The 13,852-nt window shown below is 42.6% G+C and overlaps 2 protein-coding genes across 6 annotated transcripts; one reads left to right on the top strand and one right to left on the bottom strand.

The window, feature by feature from the left end:
• The first annotated feature begins 1,269 nt into the window (after nt 1-1,269).
• LOC110537820 (heterogeneous nuclear ribonucleoprotein A/B) lies at nt 1,270-6,836 on the top strand. Of its 5 annotated transcripts, none has more exons than XM_021624232.2 (9): nt 1,270-1,429; nt 1,905-2,152; nt 2,928-3,096; nt 3,179-3,337; nt 3,439-3,594; nt 4,951-5,062; nt 5,352-5,510; nt 5,599-5,684; nt 6,233-6,836. In XM_021624232.2, exons 2-8 carry the CDS (start codon nt 1,914-1,916, stop codon nt 5,667-5,669), a joined length of 1,065 nt encoding a protein of 354 aa, XP_021479907.1. In that variant the 5' UTR covers nt 1,270-1,429; nt 1,905-1,913; the 3' UTR covers nt 5,670-5,684; nt 6,233-6,836. The 5 variants fall into 5 exon arrangements, with proteins under 5 accessions (XP_021479907.1, XP_021479909.1, XP_021479908.1 ...); XM_021624231.2 differs by having other exon boundaries at nt 1,381-1,787; nt 3,439-3,570; XM_021624230.2 differs by having other exon boundaries at nt 1,381-1,787.
• A 952-nt stretch (nt 6,837-7,788) lies between these two features.
• LOC110537822 (thymosin beta-11-like) lies at nt 7,789-9,959 on the bottom strand. The gene is made up of 3 exons (XM_021624235.2): nt 9,731-9,959; nt 9,004-9,108; nt 7,789-8,279 (listed from the first exon to the last, which is right to left on the bottom strand). Exons 2-3 carry the CDS (start codon nt 9,101-9,103, stop codon nt 8,242-8,244), a joined length of 138 nt encoding a protein of 45 aa, XP_021479910.1. The 5' UTR covers nt 9,104-9,108; nt 9,731-9,959; the 3' UTR covers nt 7,789-8,241.
• Between the last annotated feature and the right edge of the window lie 3,893 nt (nt 9,960-13,852).

The following is a 13,852-nucleotide window of genomic DNA, read 5'->3' as shown; positions in this document are numbered from 1 at the left end:
TGTACTCCCTTGTTCACTCATGACTGCACGGCCAGGCACGACTCCAACACCATCATTAAGTTTGCCGATGACACAACCGATGTAGGCCTGATCAACAACGAGACAGCCTATAGGGAGGAGGTCAGAGACCTGGCCGTGTCGTGCCAGGACAGCAACCTCTCCCTCAACGTGATCAAGACAAAGGAGATGATTGTGGACCGCAGGAAAAGGAGGACCAAGCACGCCCCCATTCTCATCGACGGGGCTGTAGTGGAGCAGGTTGAGCGCTTCAAGTTCCTTGGGGTCCACATCACCAACAAACGAACCTGGTCCAAGCACACCAAGACAGTCATGAAGAGGGTACAACAAAACGTATTCCCCCTCAGGAGACTGAAAAGATTTGGCATGGGGTCCTCAGATCCTCAAAATGTTCTACGGCTACGGAGACTGGTTTCATCGCTGTCTGGTATGGCAACTGCTCGGCCTCTGACCGCAAGGCACTACAGGGTAGTGTGTACGGCCCAGTACATCACTGGGGCCAAGCTTCCTGCCATCCAGGACCTCTTTACCAGGCGGTGGAGGAAGGCCCTAAAAATTGGTGAACACTCCAGCCACCCTAGTCATAGACTGTTCTCTCTGCTACCGCATGGCAAGCGATACCGGAGTGCCAAGTCTAGTTCCAAGAGGCTTCTAAACAGCTTCTACCCCCGAGCCATAACTACTGAACATCTAATCAAATGGCTACCAAAACTATTTGCATTGCCACCCCCCTCTTTTACGCTACTGCTACTCTCTGTCATTATCTATGCATAAGTCAATTACCTTGACTAACCGGTTCCCCCCGCACATTGACTCTGTACCGGTACCCCCTGTATATAGCCTCGCTATTGTTATTTTACTGCTGGTCTTAATTATTTGTTAATTGTTTTTCTTATTCTTATTTTTTGGTTTTTATTTTTTAACTGCATTGTTGGTTAAGTGCTTTAAGCATTTCACTGTAAGGTCTACTCCACCTGTTGTATTTGGCTCATGTGACAAATATAATTTGATTTGATTTGCTAAAACTGTCTGATAATCATAAGCTGCTATTTATCGCTGACAAGCTGGTGTCACTAATGTGCATTCTGAACAGATAATGAAGCTCAGAGAAAATAACCGTTTTTCGGTACAATTTGGTGAAAATGCTGATGCCTTCAGAAAGCCTTGGTTTCCCATCGTTACATTATACTTTGATCCACAAAAACACAGACCTTGTTTGAAGTGATTCTAAAATCTCCTATGGGAAAAATGTATGATGAAAAACCAAATGAACCATTTCCGTGTTTGACCGCTAGGTTTTATGGGTATTATGACGACAACACTGTGGTACTCTGTCCGGTTGTATAAAGATTGCCACGAGTTAGCGGAGTCGGAGAGTATCCATCTTGAATAGCAGCGTACATTTTAAACAGTAAGCGCTATTTTCGTTTTTATCTCGCACACATTGCGTTGTGATTCAACGATGCATGTCCCTCGGTATCGCGCTAGCTAAATAATGTATAGCTGCTCTAACGTCATTAGCTATTGCAAGCTAACTCGGTTTGTCAAGTCAGGCACTGGCAGGCCGCAAACACGAGCAGAATCACCAGCTAACATTAGCGAGCTATCGTAATTGCTAAATACATCTGTTCAGATTAGAATATCAGGCCTTTGCATTGTTTGTGTACAGTTTGATTGTATCCGTATAAAGTACAATACAATTAAACTGTGGCTGTGGTGTTATCAACTCAAATGTTAGTGTCCCGATGTTAACCAGCTTCAAGAAGCCGGTTAGTGTATGGCAGGGCAGTCATTGGGGCCTACTTTTTGAATGTTCATGGTTGTCTACGGGAAATGCTATTCATATAACTTGGGCTGCTAGCTAACGTTATTTTCCCCTACGGTAGGCGATCACTATGTCTGACGACGCTGAGCAGCAATTCATGGAGACCGCTAAAAATGGAAATGAAGCCGAGGAAGAACTGAATGGCGCAGAAGAATCCACAGAACACCCCGAGGCAGAGGAACAAGAAGAACAGAGCTGCACGGGAGAGCCAGTGGCAGAGGAACCGGCTGTGGTGGAGGAAGGAGTCACGCAGAACGGAGCGGCAGAGGGGGGACAGATAAATGCAAGTAAAGGCGAGGATGACGCTGGGTACGTTTCTGTATGGTGGTTTTTAACATATTTATGTAACATACTGACTGGTTTCTTCGCTGTCCTTGGTAAAACATTTTTTTTTTTCATTTTTGGAGCCACGTGCAGCCCATTTGGGGGATGAACTTCAACTGGCTAGAATTCAGTTATAGCATTTCATTTTTCAGAAATATTTAGTGTTATGAGTTGCAGTGATTCAACTAACTGAGAATTCTCAACTCTACAATGGAGTGGAGTTGAGAAACTGGATTCCAACTCCCACTGACAACTATGACAAGCACAAATACACAGTAAGCGTTAAATCATTGATATTTATAAAACTATTGCTTTGTAGTGCATGTTTTAAGTAGTTAACTTCAGACTCATGCGCAGATTATGTGATGCGATTTGACAGGTCACACAGAATTTAGTTATCAAAAACTACAGATTGCAGCACCCGTAGAAAATGCCGTCGTTACACAGGACTAATGTGGTATGCGTTAAATGATACCGACTCGATGTAGTTGGAGGTACACTCCACCAAAACTCATCGTCTCCAACTCTATTGAGATGTGATGTACATATCGTGGAGTTGAGAATTCTCAGCTATATTTCCACCAAAATATGTGTGAACACCCAGTCTGTTACTGGCCTGTACAAGTTTGTAAGCCATAATGTCCCTAGTAATTTGAGATTTAACTAAAATAATATAAAAAACAAATATATTTATAGTGGCTGTTTTTGTCAGCCTATGAGAATTGTCCTAGGTGTGTTACTGATCTGTGTTTCTCTGCAGCAAAATGTTTGTTGGTGGACTTAGCTGGGACACTAGCAAAAAAGACCTAAAAGACTACTTCTCCAAATTTGGAGAGGTGACTGATTGTACCATCAAGATGGACTCAAACACAGGACGATCACGTGGGTTTGGGTTCATCTTGTTCAAAGAAGCAGCAAGTGTAGACAAGGTATGTGTCATGAGAAAGGTGACATGGTTTTACATTGTGACAAGTTGGGCTTTGTATACTAACCTTTTCTCTAACCTGGTAGGTTCTTGAGCAGAAAGAACACAGGCTAGATGGACGACAGATAGACCCAAAGAAGGCGATGGCAATGAAGAAGGAACCAGCCAAGAAGATCTTTGTTGGTGGCCTAAACCCAGAAGCCACAGAGGAGACCATAAGAGAATACTTTGGAACCTTTGGAGAGGTTTGTCATTGTCCTATGATGGCCTCAACTTGACCTTCCTGTATGTTTTAGTAGCTATTGATTTTCCAGTGTTCTAAATGTGTCATAATTCACGTCTTCAGATTGAATCCATTGAACTTCCAGTGGACCCGAAGTTCAAAAAAAGGAGGGGGTTTATCTTCATCACATTCAAAGAAGAGGCCACTGTTAAAAAATGCCTTGAAAAAAAGTTCCACAATGTCTGTGGAACCAAGGTAACAAACGGAAAGGAAGGCCTTGTATGTATATTTCTTAAACCTATTTTTTTTTTTAAACTTACGGTTGATGGTGGGATATGTGGGTTAACGTGTATGTGTAGTTATAATTATATACTGACAAAAATATAATGCAATATGCAACCATTTCTACGGTTTTACTCAGTTACAGTTCATATAAGGAAGTTGGTAAATTGAAATAAATTCATTAGGCCCTAATCTATAGATTTCACATGACTGGGAATACAGATATGCATGTGTTAGTTACAAATACCTTCAATGGGTTTCTGAGTGTGCAGGCCATGAACGAACTGAGACATTTTCAGCTTCCTGGAATTGTGTACAGAACCGTGCGACATGGGGCAGTGTATTATCATGCTGAAATATGAGATGTCGGCAGATGAATGGCACGACAATGGCCCTCAGGATCTCGTCACAGTATTTCTGTGCGTTCAAATTGCCATCGATAAATTGCAATTGTGTTGGTTCCATAACCCCACTGCCCACACTGGGTACTCTGTTTACAACTTTAAGATCAGCAAACTGTTCGCCCACACAAAGCCATACACGTGGTCTGCGGTTGTGAGGCCGGTTGGACGTACTGCCAAATTCTCTAAAACATTTATTTGAGGTGGTTTAGAGAAATGAACAATAAATTACCATATCTGGCAACCGCTCTGGTGGACATTACTGCAGTCAGCATGCAAATTGCACGCTCCCTCAATTGGAGACATCTGTGGAGTTGAGACAACTGCACATTTTAGTGCCCTTTTTATTGTCCCCAGCACAAGGTGCATCTGTGTAATGATCACACTGGTGGATAGATTATCTTGGCAAAGGACAAATGCAGGAATGTAAACAAATTTGCGCACACATTGATTAAGGGATGTTTCTGTGATCTTTTTATTTCTGTTCATGCAATGAGTACTTTACATGTTGCGTCTTATAATTTTTGTTCAGTGTACATCGGTCTGGCTAAGCATCTTATTTGTGTGAAATGCAAACTTGTCTAATTGCTTAGTCTGTACATTTGTTTATTCACTCCTGAAATGCTTTGGGTCATGCTCATGCAATGTGGTGTTACAATGCTTCCTCACTGAAATGCACATTGCATGCAAGAGTTTCAGACCCACTTGCATGGTGTGAAATTACTAGAATTATTATGTCCAAATTAAACACCATTTCATTTTTGTACGTCGGTGTTCAAATGGATTGTGTTGCAGTGTCCTGACTGAAATGGGGGTCCAGTGTGAGCTTGACACTAGATTCTAAATCTTCAACTTAAAAGATGGGTGTGAATAGGTCTTGCGTGTTTGTACTGCATGCTGTCATGTCTTTACCGCATCTATTATTAAACCATCCTTCTTGATTTAATTCCAGTGTGAGATCAAAATCGCCCAGCCCAAGGAGGTGTACCAGCAGCAGCAGTTCGGAGGCCGTGGTGGTGGTGGCGGGAGCTATGGAGGAGGCCGGGGAGGCAGGGGTCGTGGTGGTGCGTATTAAAGAAAGCAGTCCGACGTAGTTATGAGTGACTTAAGGCATCACGAAGGTATGCAGAGTATTTGTATAATGCTAGTTTCGAGTAAAGGGCAGGGTGCAATGGGTTGTACCTGCAGGAAGACCTCAGCTTTAAGGGTGCATGACAGGTGTTCCGCTCACAAGGCATGGAAGGATCTGAGAAATGAGTTGCTAATGGACATCCATCCTTGGACCATAAATATCTGGATTATAATTTTTGTGCAAAATTTATTTTCTGATTTAACCACATTTCTTTCCCTCAGGCCAAAACCAATATGGGAACCAGGGTTATAGTAATTACTGGAGCCAAGGCTATGGCAACCAGGGCTATGGCTATGGTGGGCAGCAGGGCTATGGAAACTATGGAAGTTACGGCAACTATGACTATTCCGCTGGATACTATGGAGGGGGCTACGACTACAGTGAGTATAGACCTCTGGCAAGCGCCTACCTGATTGTTTGACTTGTCTTTGCACAGAAGCACTCAGTCCTCTCTCTCTATTCCTGCAGACCAGGGCAATACAAGCTATGGGAAAACTCCAAGACGTGGAGGCCACCAGGGTAGCTACAAGCCATACTGATCACATGTAGTGCAGGTATGCATTTTAGTGCTTTGTAACATTGTGGTGCGATATAGCTGTTAGATTTGTGGCATTGATGCCCAAAAATTTCCTTGCCAAGATTTACAGTCTGGCACAGGGGAAGGCTATTGTAGATTATAATGAAATTACTCCACTCTTCATCAATTGGATTAAGTAAATACAGTGCTGTTGGGGATAGGAAACTTGTTTTGAAAGTACACAACCTCAAACCCTCAAATTTGCCAGCACAAAATCTGCATCAGATGCACCCCTACAACTACACTACTGGATCAATAAGGGTTGATGTTGCGGTGGACCACAATGGGTTTTCTAGAGTGGGAGATGGGTGACTATCTGCTTAAAGCTGCACAGCAAATTTAACAATGTCTGCCGTTTCCCTTAATGCTATGCCATAACCACTCTAACCGGCAGCATTGACTTTCTAATCCATCCCCTGTTTCTTGCATGCTTGTTGCCCTAGCTGTTTGCTTGCTCTTTGATGCAGGGTGGTGGGCTCATGTCTTAAGTGGTGTGCAACAATTCCTTTTTCTCCTCTCTTAAAGGACTCAAGTAAACACAGATTTGAAAGACCATGGGCGCAGCAGAAGTATGCAGGACTTGATTCTTTCCTGTGGGATGAGATTCATGCTCCATTTGTACAGACCATCTGAGGAACTGGAGAAGTAAATGCCACTTTTCCATGTTTTTATTTTATCTTTTTGGGGGGGGGGTCCACATTTCCAGAGATGGAAGTGTTATTTTTACTGTACTTTTTGGTACCTTTTTTGAATCTAATGTATTGTATGGTTGTATTTTACATGTCGACTGGATTTACATGAGAATCAGAAGCTGTCGGAGCTTTTGAAATAAACCAATTTTGAGTAATTTTTTTCTGGTTTCTAGATGACTTTCTTTTCTGGCTCTGGACTTGCAACAAGGAATTCAGTGTGGGATTGGGGTATGATGTAAAAGGGATTTGCCTAAATCTGAATTCATTTACGATTGTCTAGAGAATGTCAACTTGTAGATGGAACCAACCAGTATATTTTGGATTCATTTTAATTTTGACCTGTTAAGTGGCATTTATAGAAAATATAGTTAAAGCCTGCAGAATATTGCTACGTCATTGTCTTTGGCTAATTGTTAGAAATAAAATTGATTTTATAATTTTGTCTCTTTAATGTTTAAGTTACAGATACTGTCTAATGTTAATGCTTGATTAGCATTTGAATCTTTGCCAATTATTGTCAAAAGACCAATTGGTGCCATACATCAGAATTGGGCTGGCTGTGTAAAAGCAGCCTATGCGTGACATGACATGACATTCTCACTAACATGTTTGAGGGGCAACATCTAAATTGGACAGTGGTTTGTAATGGCAAACAACTGTAATGTTGCTGGAGATGTGCATGTCAGCTCTACAGTAGCATGCTACATGTATTGTGTGTAAAACATTTCCATACACTAGTTTAATTGCACTGAAAAGGATCTTTCACAGCATAGTAAAAAAATATATATTCTGATGTGGGATTTTGACAGCCTGGTCCCAGGTCTGTTTGTGCTCTTGCCAACACCATTGCTCATTGTCAAGCCAAACATTTTTTGTTTGGCATGATGGCACAGACTGGCACTCACGCTAGGAATTTGATTGAATTGAATATTTCTTACGTCATTTCACTGGCGCCAATCTGAGTTGATTCCGTACGGGCCCACTTAGTCTTCAGTGGTTTTGCAGGTCCCTGGTGGTTTCTTGGACCTGATAGCTTGTTTTTGTAGCCTGATAGGATACTGAACATGGCAGGTAAGGAGAACCAGGTTAGGCTTTACTAAAATGCTACAGTTGTCCCGGATGCAACTGAAACATGCAGCACTTGGTCCGTAGCTGTACACCATCTAGCCACAACCATAGAAGCCATTGGTTCTAAGAAACCATTGTCACCACACTGGTTCGAAACTGGGCAGAAATGTCCTTTTCATTTCACATTGTAAATCAGCAGAATTGCATGTAATTAAACTGCTAATATGGCTTGATAAACAGTAGGTTATAACTAATTTCCCTGGAGCTGTTCATTGTCAACTGAAACAATTCCTTAAGGATCACAAAGACTTGCACCCAGGCTAGCAACTAATCAAAGTTTATTGAACGGCAGCTGCTATTCGACATTTTGGGAAATGTGAAGACTAGCTTTGAAGAGAATAGAATAACTCAATATTCTGTTAAATATCTGCGAGTGTGGCTATGGCACCGTTGTACCTTTGGAGGCTTGGCCACTTGTGTTTAGGCCTGTAGTCTACTTGAATGTACACAACCTGTTCACATAATGATAGAACAAATCTTTTTGTCATATTTTATTACTCTGACTTAGAGACATACAAAACATTGAGCAATAAGTGTTTCGAAAACATCCTCTGACTAGCAACCAATCCTGATACCCCTCATTTTACAATTTTGTTGAGCACCAGTGTGATAAAAGTCAAGGTCCTGTTCTCCCTTCATAGTTATGGTTCTTGACAGATGGAGGTCAGAGAATCAAATTAAAGTAGCTGGTTGGAAACACTTCTCTTCCTCTGGTCAAGGCGATGGCTCTCGTTTCCTCTCTTGGTCGATTGCTACAACATGGAAACAAATGTTAGCCTTTTTCTTCGAAAAGGGTTTATCTCAGATATTCATTTCTATGCATATTTCTGTTATTGGATGATCCAATGATCAAAGCAAAATGTTTGAGTGCAGTGGGGGCTGCTGAGGGGAGGACAGCTCATAAGAATGGCTGTAATGGAGAAAATGGAATGTCATGAAACACCTGGAAACCATGTGTTTGATGTATTTCATACCATTCCACCTATTCTGCTCTAGCCATTACCACAAGCCCATCCTACCCAAGTAAGGTGCCACCAACCTCCTGTGGTTGAGTGTGATGGCCTATAGATCCTGACTAAGAAAACCACCTCCAGATTACAGTTCTTGAGTGAAGCACAGATATTGACTCATGCTGTCACCATGTAAAATGTATTTAAATTGAGAGAACACCCCTCCCCCCTTTGGGCCAGTGTACAGTACAAGGTGTCTTTTATACAGCATCTGTGTTTAACGCTATGGTTAATCTCACATATTTGCATTTCCTTTGTTAATCAATTTAAAGAAAACCCCTCCCCTGAACACACAGTTACTCTTGCATGGATGGGTAGTAAATGGCCCATCTTCTTGCCTGGTCATCTGTTGCTAGGGAGAGATGCCAGCAATAAGATGGATCTGACAGCCCATGGAACACCTTAAAGGGCTGAGCCCTACCTCAAGCAGATTCATCACAGAGCTAGATGGACAAGATTCACTCACTTTCTTTGGTTGGCAATGGGTTCTTCACTCTGGTCTCCGTCTTCTTCAGCTTAGTCTTGTCAAAGCTGGAGATTTCTCTCATATTGGGTTTGTCAGACATGATAGCTGTAAATGAAGAGGGAGATGCAAATGAGACACAGTAGTTGCTATCAATATGTTTCCATCCGAATGGCTATGAGTAAGGACACGCCTTAGAATGAAACATTACTCAATAGTTTCAGCCAAAAAGGGTTTCAAGACTGCTACCCGTGTGTGTACATGGGTGTGAAGGACAGCTGTTGTAAGATTTTCATGGATGACTGTTGGTCTCTCTGATCACTAATGCCCACCCCTTAGACCTACCATGTATTGTTGGGCTTGGCCTTTGTTCTCCCATGTACTCATCCTTCATTCTCTCCCCCCTTTCTACCCCTCATCCTCCTTGTAAATCCAGTCCTGTTGCATGTGCTCCACTTCCACTCAGGGAGTGCTCAGACAAATGATTGAGAATAAGTGCCCTATCATATTACAGTATATTAGTAATATCCTAAAACAATCACTGTCTTTTTGGATAATGCTGTTTACTAGCCAGCCTACTGTGACACGTATAGTAAATGTCTTTATCATCCTAGTAAAAGGGTGACACATGGACTGTAGTAGATATGGCATGACATGTAGACACAGATGGAATATATATGATATACATGCAATATATGAAGCTACAGATCTAATGCAGATAATTTCTTACCGTAGAGCAGGGTGTGTGGCGTCCAAAAGCTACACGTGCCTGTGTCTGTCTATGAGTGGTCCAGAGCTGCGTCTGACACTGCGTGTGTGCCTCCTGCAGGGTGTGGGCAGGGGAGGGGGCTATTGATCTCTCTCTCTCCCTTTTTTTCTATCTATCTCTACACTCTCTCTCTCGCTCTACCCTCTCTCTCTACACTCTCTCGCTCTACCCTCTCTCTCTACACACTCTCTCTCTCTCTCTCTAACCTCTCTCTCTACCCTCTCTCTACACACTCTCTCTCTCTATCTACCCTCTCTCTCTCTCTACCCTCTCTCTCTCTCTACCCCCTCTCTCTCTCTCTCTCTCTCTCTCTCCTGACACATCATGAAATATTCATGCCACGTAGTAGGAGGGGTAGCAGCAGCTTCCAGAGTAAAACTGCTGATTCCACACTGATAGGAAATAAATTAGACTGCATTATGTTGGGGATAAAAGGCAATTATGTAATGGATGAACATCATGATTTTTAAAAGACGCAGTCAATGCTGATATGAGTTAGTTTTAAAGCAACAGAACTTAGTCAAGGGGCATGTAGTCTGGTGGGAAACATAAAAGGATCAGTCCTGTCTGTTAGATTTGCAGATCTTCACCTCTGCCATTTGTTGTGTATCGTCTCCTCTAGTGACTTCAGTGTATACTGTGCTTTTCCGTCAGACTGAGCACAGCACTGGGGCAAGGTTTCAAAGACATTTATTCTGAAAATCCATAGAAATATACTGTGATACATCCAAAAGAAATATCCACACGCTGAGACAATGTGGAATCAGCTGGAGATGAAGACGGATTTCTTTGAGCAGATGGACAAACAGCAATATTCATTCTCCTCATTCCTGGTCAACTGTATGGCTGCTCAAGATAGAGGGGCCTACATTCTGTCATCAGCCTCTGTGCTGCACACATGAAGAGGGGCTCTGACACATTAGACGCATGGTGATTCTTTGTCTGACAGCTGCACCCTTAGCCTGGGTGGCAGTCTGTTTCTGCTCTCTTGCCAACTCATTATGGAATTGTCATGCTTGGTAATGACAATGGCGTAGGAAACAGCACAAACAGATCTGGGACCAGGCTACTGCATCCTGGGTAGTCAATAAGAACAAGAGGTCTCAGTTAATCAGACACACACAGCTGTTGACAGGGTCCAGGGTCTCTGTTAAGCTGGGGTGGGGCAGGCTGGGTTGGGACACATTCCGTTAGTGTTTTGAGGTGGCCGATGCCAATATGACAGAGACCTCTGAATTTCATGACATTCTTACATTATTTAACAATAGTATGCCTACATTAGATGCTGACAAACTCCTGAAGGGTCCACATAACGCATGGCCAATTTAAATGTTATAGTTAGGCCTGCAGTCAATATGAATATCCAAATATATGTCTGAAGAAAGAGACATTCAAATGCGTTGTCCATACACTTCATGATCATCACTGATGGTGTTTATGGGAAAATGTCATCTTCACCATTAGATGGAGTCAGAGCACATTAAATATTAGTATGAGTAAAGCCCTGCCACATGTATTTAGGCCTCCTACCAACAGACTCACTTAACCCTGGTCTGTATGTCTGATCAGGTGAACTGAGGGCTGCATCTGTCTTGTATTGTTTCACTTTGGCAGTGTGTTTGATCATACAGTGCCTTTAGAAATTATCCAGACCCCTTGATTATTTCCACATTTTGTGACATTACAGTCTTATTCTAAAATGGATAAGATAAAAAAAAAATGTCCTCAGCAATCAACACACAATACCCCATAATGACAAAGCGAAACATGTTTTGTTAGAAATGTATAAAAAACGGAAATACCTTATTTACATAAGTATTCAGACCCTTTGCCATGAGACTCAAAATTGAGCTCAGGTGCATCCTGTTTTCATTGATCATCCTTGAGATGTTTCTAAAACTTTCTTCAACTGGAGTCCACCTGTGGTAAATGAAATTGATTGGACATGTTATGGAATGGCACTCATAAGGTCCCACAGATATGAGAACAAAAACCAAGCCATGAGGTTGAAGGAATTGTCCGTAGAGCTAGCTCAGAGACAGGATTGTGTCGAGGCACAGATTTGGGGAAGGGTACCAAAACATTTCTGCAGCATTGAAGGTCCCCAAGAACACAGTGGCATCCATCATTCTTAAATGGAAGAAGTTTGGAACCACCAAGACTCTTCCAAGAGCTGGCCGCCCAGCCAAAATGAGAATTCGGGGGAGAGGGGCCTTGGTTAGGGAGGTGACCAAGAACCCGATGGTCACTCTGACAGAGCTCTAGAGTTCCTCTGTGGAGATGGGAGAACCTTTCAGAAGGACAACCATCTCTGCAGCACTCCACCAATCAGGCCTTTATGGTAGAGTGGCCAGACGGAGGCCACTCCTCAGTATAAGGCACATGACAGCCCGCTTGGAGTCTGGCAAAAGGCACCTAAAGACTCTTAGACCATGAGAAACAAGATTCTTTGGTCTGATGAAACCAAGATTGAACTCTTTGGCCTGAATGCCAAGCCTCATGTCTGGTGAAAATCTGGTAAAACTGTCATACAGGGCTGGCTCCAGGCATAAGTGACATAAGTGTTGAAAATAATAATAATTAGGAACTCAGTCAGTCTCAACTTACTGCTAAGAGTTAGAATAGTAGAATAGACCAGGTGTATTTTCTCTTGCTATGTCATTCACTGACAGTCACTCAATTAGCCATGTCAGCTAAACATTATTAGATTGGTAAATTAGTGTAGCCAGCTATCTAAACTTGTAGTAATCATGGCCGAATACAGACCAGGTACGCAGGGCACGTGCCCAGTGGCCCTGACCTCCATGGAGCCCCCCATTGATTTTGTTAGTCACTCTCACTCAGATATTAACATGGCATAAGTCATGGCAAAATTAGTATAATTGCAGGAAATTTACTATAAAATGTAATTTTCTGTCTCCGCAGTCAAAAGGGGGGCCAACCAAATCTAGTTTAGGTCCCCCAAAAGGCTAGAGCCAGCCCTGCTGTCATACAATCGATGTATTTTTGACAAGCAGTTTTAATCTATAACCACTAGAGAGCAGTGTAAATCCTTTTTAGTTATGCTCTGCACTAACTAACATAACTTCAGATTTTGTGTCCAAAATTCTATCCCTACTTCTTGCACTCTGCATTACTTAATGTCTGCGTCAGTCAGACACACTCAGACAACCTGGTTGACCCTGTTACCACTCTTCACCAAATCCTTCACTGTCGAGAGAGAGAGAGAGAGAGAGAGAGAGAGAGAGAGAGAGAGAGAGAGAGAGAGAGAGAGCTCTGCAGACCACTTTTCTAGTCACACAGGCCCACTTCATCCTGAATCCATCTTCAGTCAGACAGTGTATGAAATGTTTGTGAAGAGGTAACCTTGAGGGGATGACAATAAGGATTCAATAACAGGTGAAGAGACACACTGTAGTCCATGCAGAAATAGTTATTTTTATTTTCTATTCTGTAGTTTAGTTAGTACTGCCATTCGTGAAAATAACTGGCTGTCTGTTGACCCTTTGAAAGTGAAACTGCAAGACACAGCATCCCACAACTGTTAGAGGTAGAATCTCATGTTTGCACCATTAGACCGTTAGACCTGACACAAAGCTGACATAATGAGGAATACAGACATACTATTAGTATTGTACTCTACACACTGTGATGGCCATGCTGCAACTTTGTACTGAGTCACTCGGATTTAGATTTTGTCACTGAGTGTTGTGAGTGGTTTCATGAAAATGGCAAAGGAAGGGAGAGCGGCAGCCTGGAATGGATGGAAATTGAAGTGCCTATAGTGCATGGAACTTTGAGAATTATGCAGAACGCACACATACACGCACACACACCTACACACACAGATTCCTAAGGTTTGAACATAAAAGCCCAGAGGGTTTGTTCAGAGATTATAGGCACATCTCACATCAGTGCACAAATCGGTGCCCCCCTTTCTTGCCCTTATTTTTCTCTCCATCTCCTCGGAGCGGAATGCACTTGACGTGTCGCAGCTGTGCTCAACAGAGCAAGGCGATGTTCCCCACTTCCTACGCACCGTCAGTCACCCTCCACCCTTAGATCCCACATTAGTAAGCACTC

The sequence above is a fragment of the Oncorhynchus mykiss genome, chromosome 12 (assembly GCF_013265735.2).
Source record: "Oncorhynchus mykiss isolate Arlee chromosome 12, USDA_OmykA_1.1, whole genome shotgun sequence".
NCBI lineage: Eukaryota > Metazoa > Chordata > Actinopteri > Salmoniformes > Salmonidae > Oncorhynchus > Oncorhynchus mykiss.
The sequence above is the reverse complement of the archived record's forward strand: the minus strand, read 5'-3'. Positions and strand labels throughout refer to the sequence as shown.

What these genes read in the sequence shown, in the direction of transcription:
- LOC110537822 (XM_021624235.2), bottom strand. Translation starts at nt 9,103, where the DNA reads ATGTCTGACAAACCCAATATGAGAGAAATCTCCAGCTTTGACAAGACT. An exon ending in CCCATTGCCAACCAAAGAAA is followed by an intron (nt 8,280 to 9,003) that starts GTGAGTGAATCT and finishes TCCATGTTGTAG; the next exon opens with CAATCGACCAAGAGAGGAAA.
- LOC110537820 (XM_021624230.2), top strand. Translation starts at nt 1,764, where the DNA reads ATGTTAACCAGCTTCAAGAAGCCG. An exon ending in ACTTTGGAACCTTTGGAGAG is followed by an intron (nt 3,338 to 3,438) that starts GTTTGTCATTGT and finishes TCACGTCTTCAG; the next exon opens with ATTGAATCCATTGAACTTCC. An exon ending in TGGAGGGGGCTACGACTACA is followed by an intron (nt 5,511 to 5,598) that starts GTGAGTATAGAC and finishes CTATTCCTGCAG; the next exon opens with ACCAGGGCAATACAAGCTAT.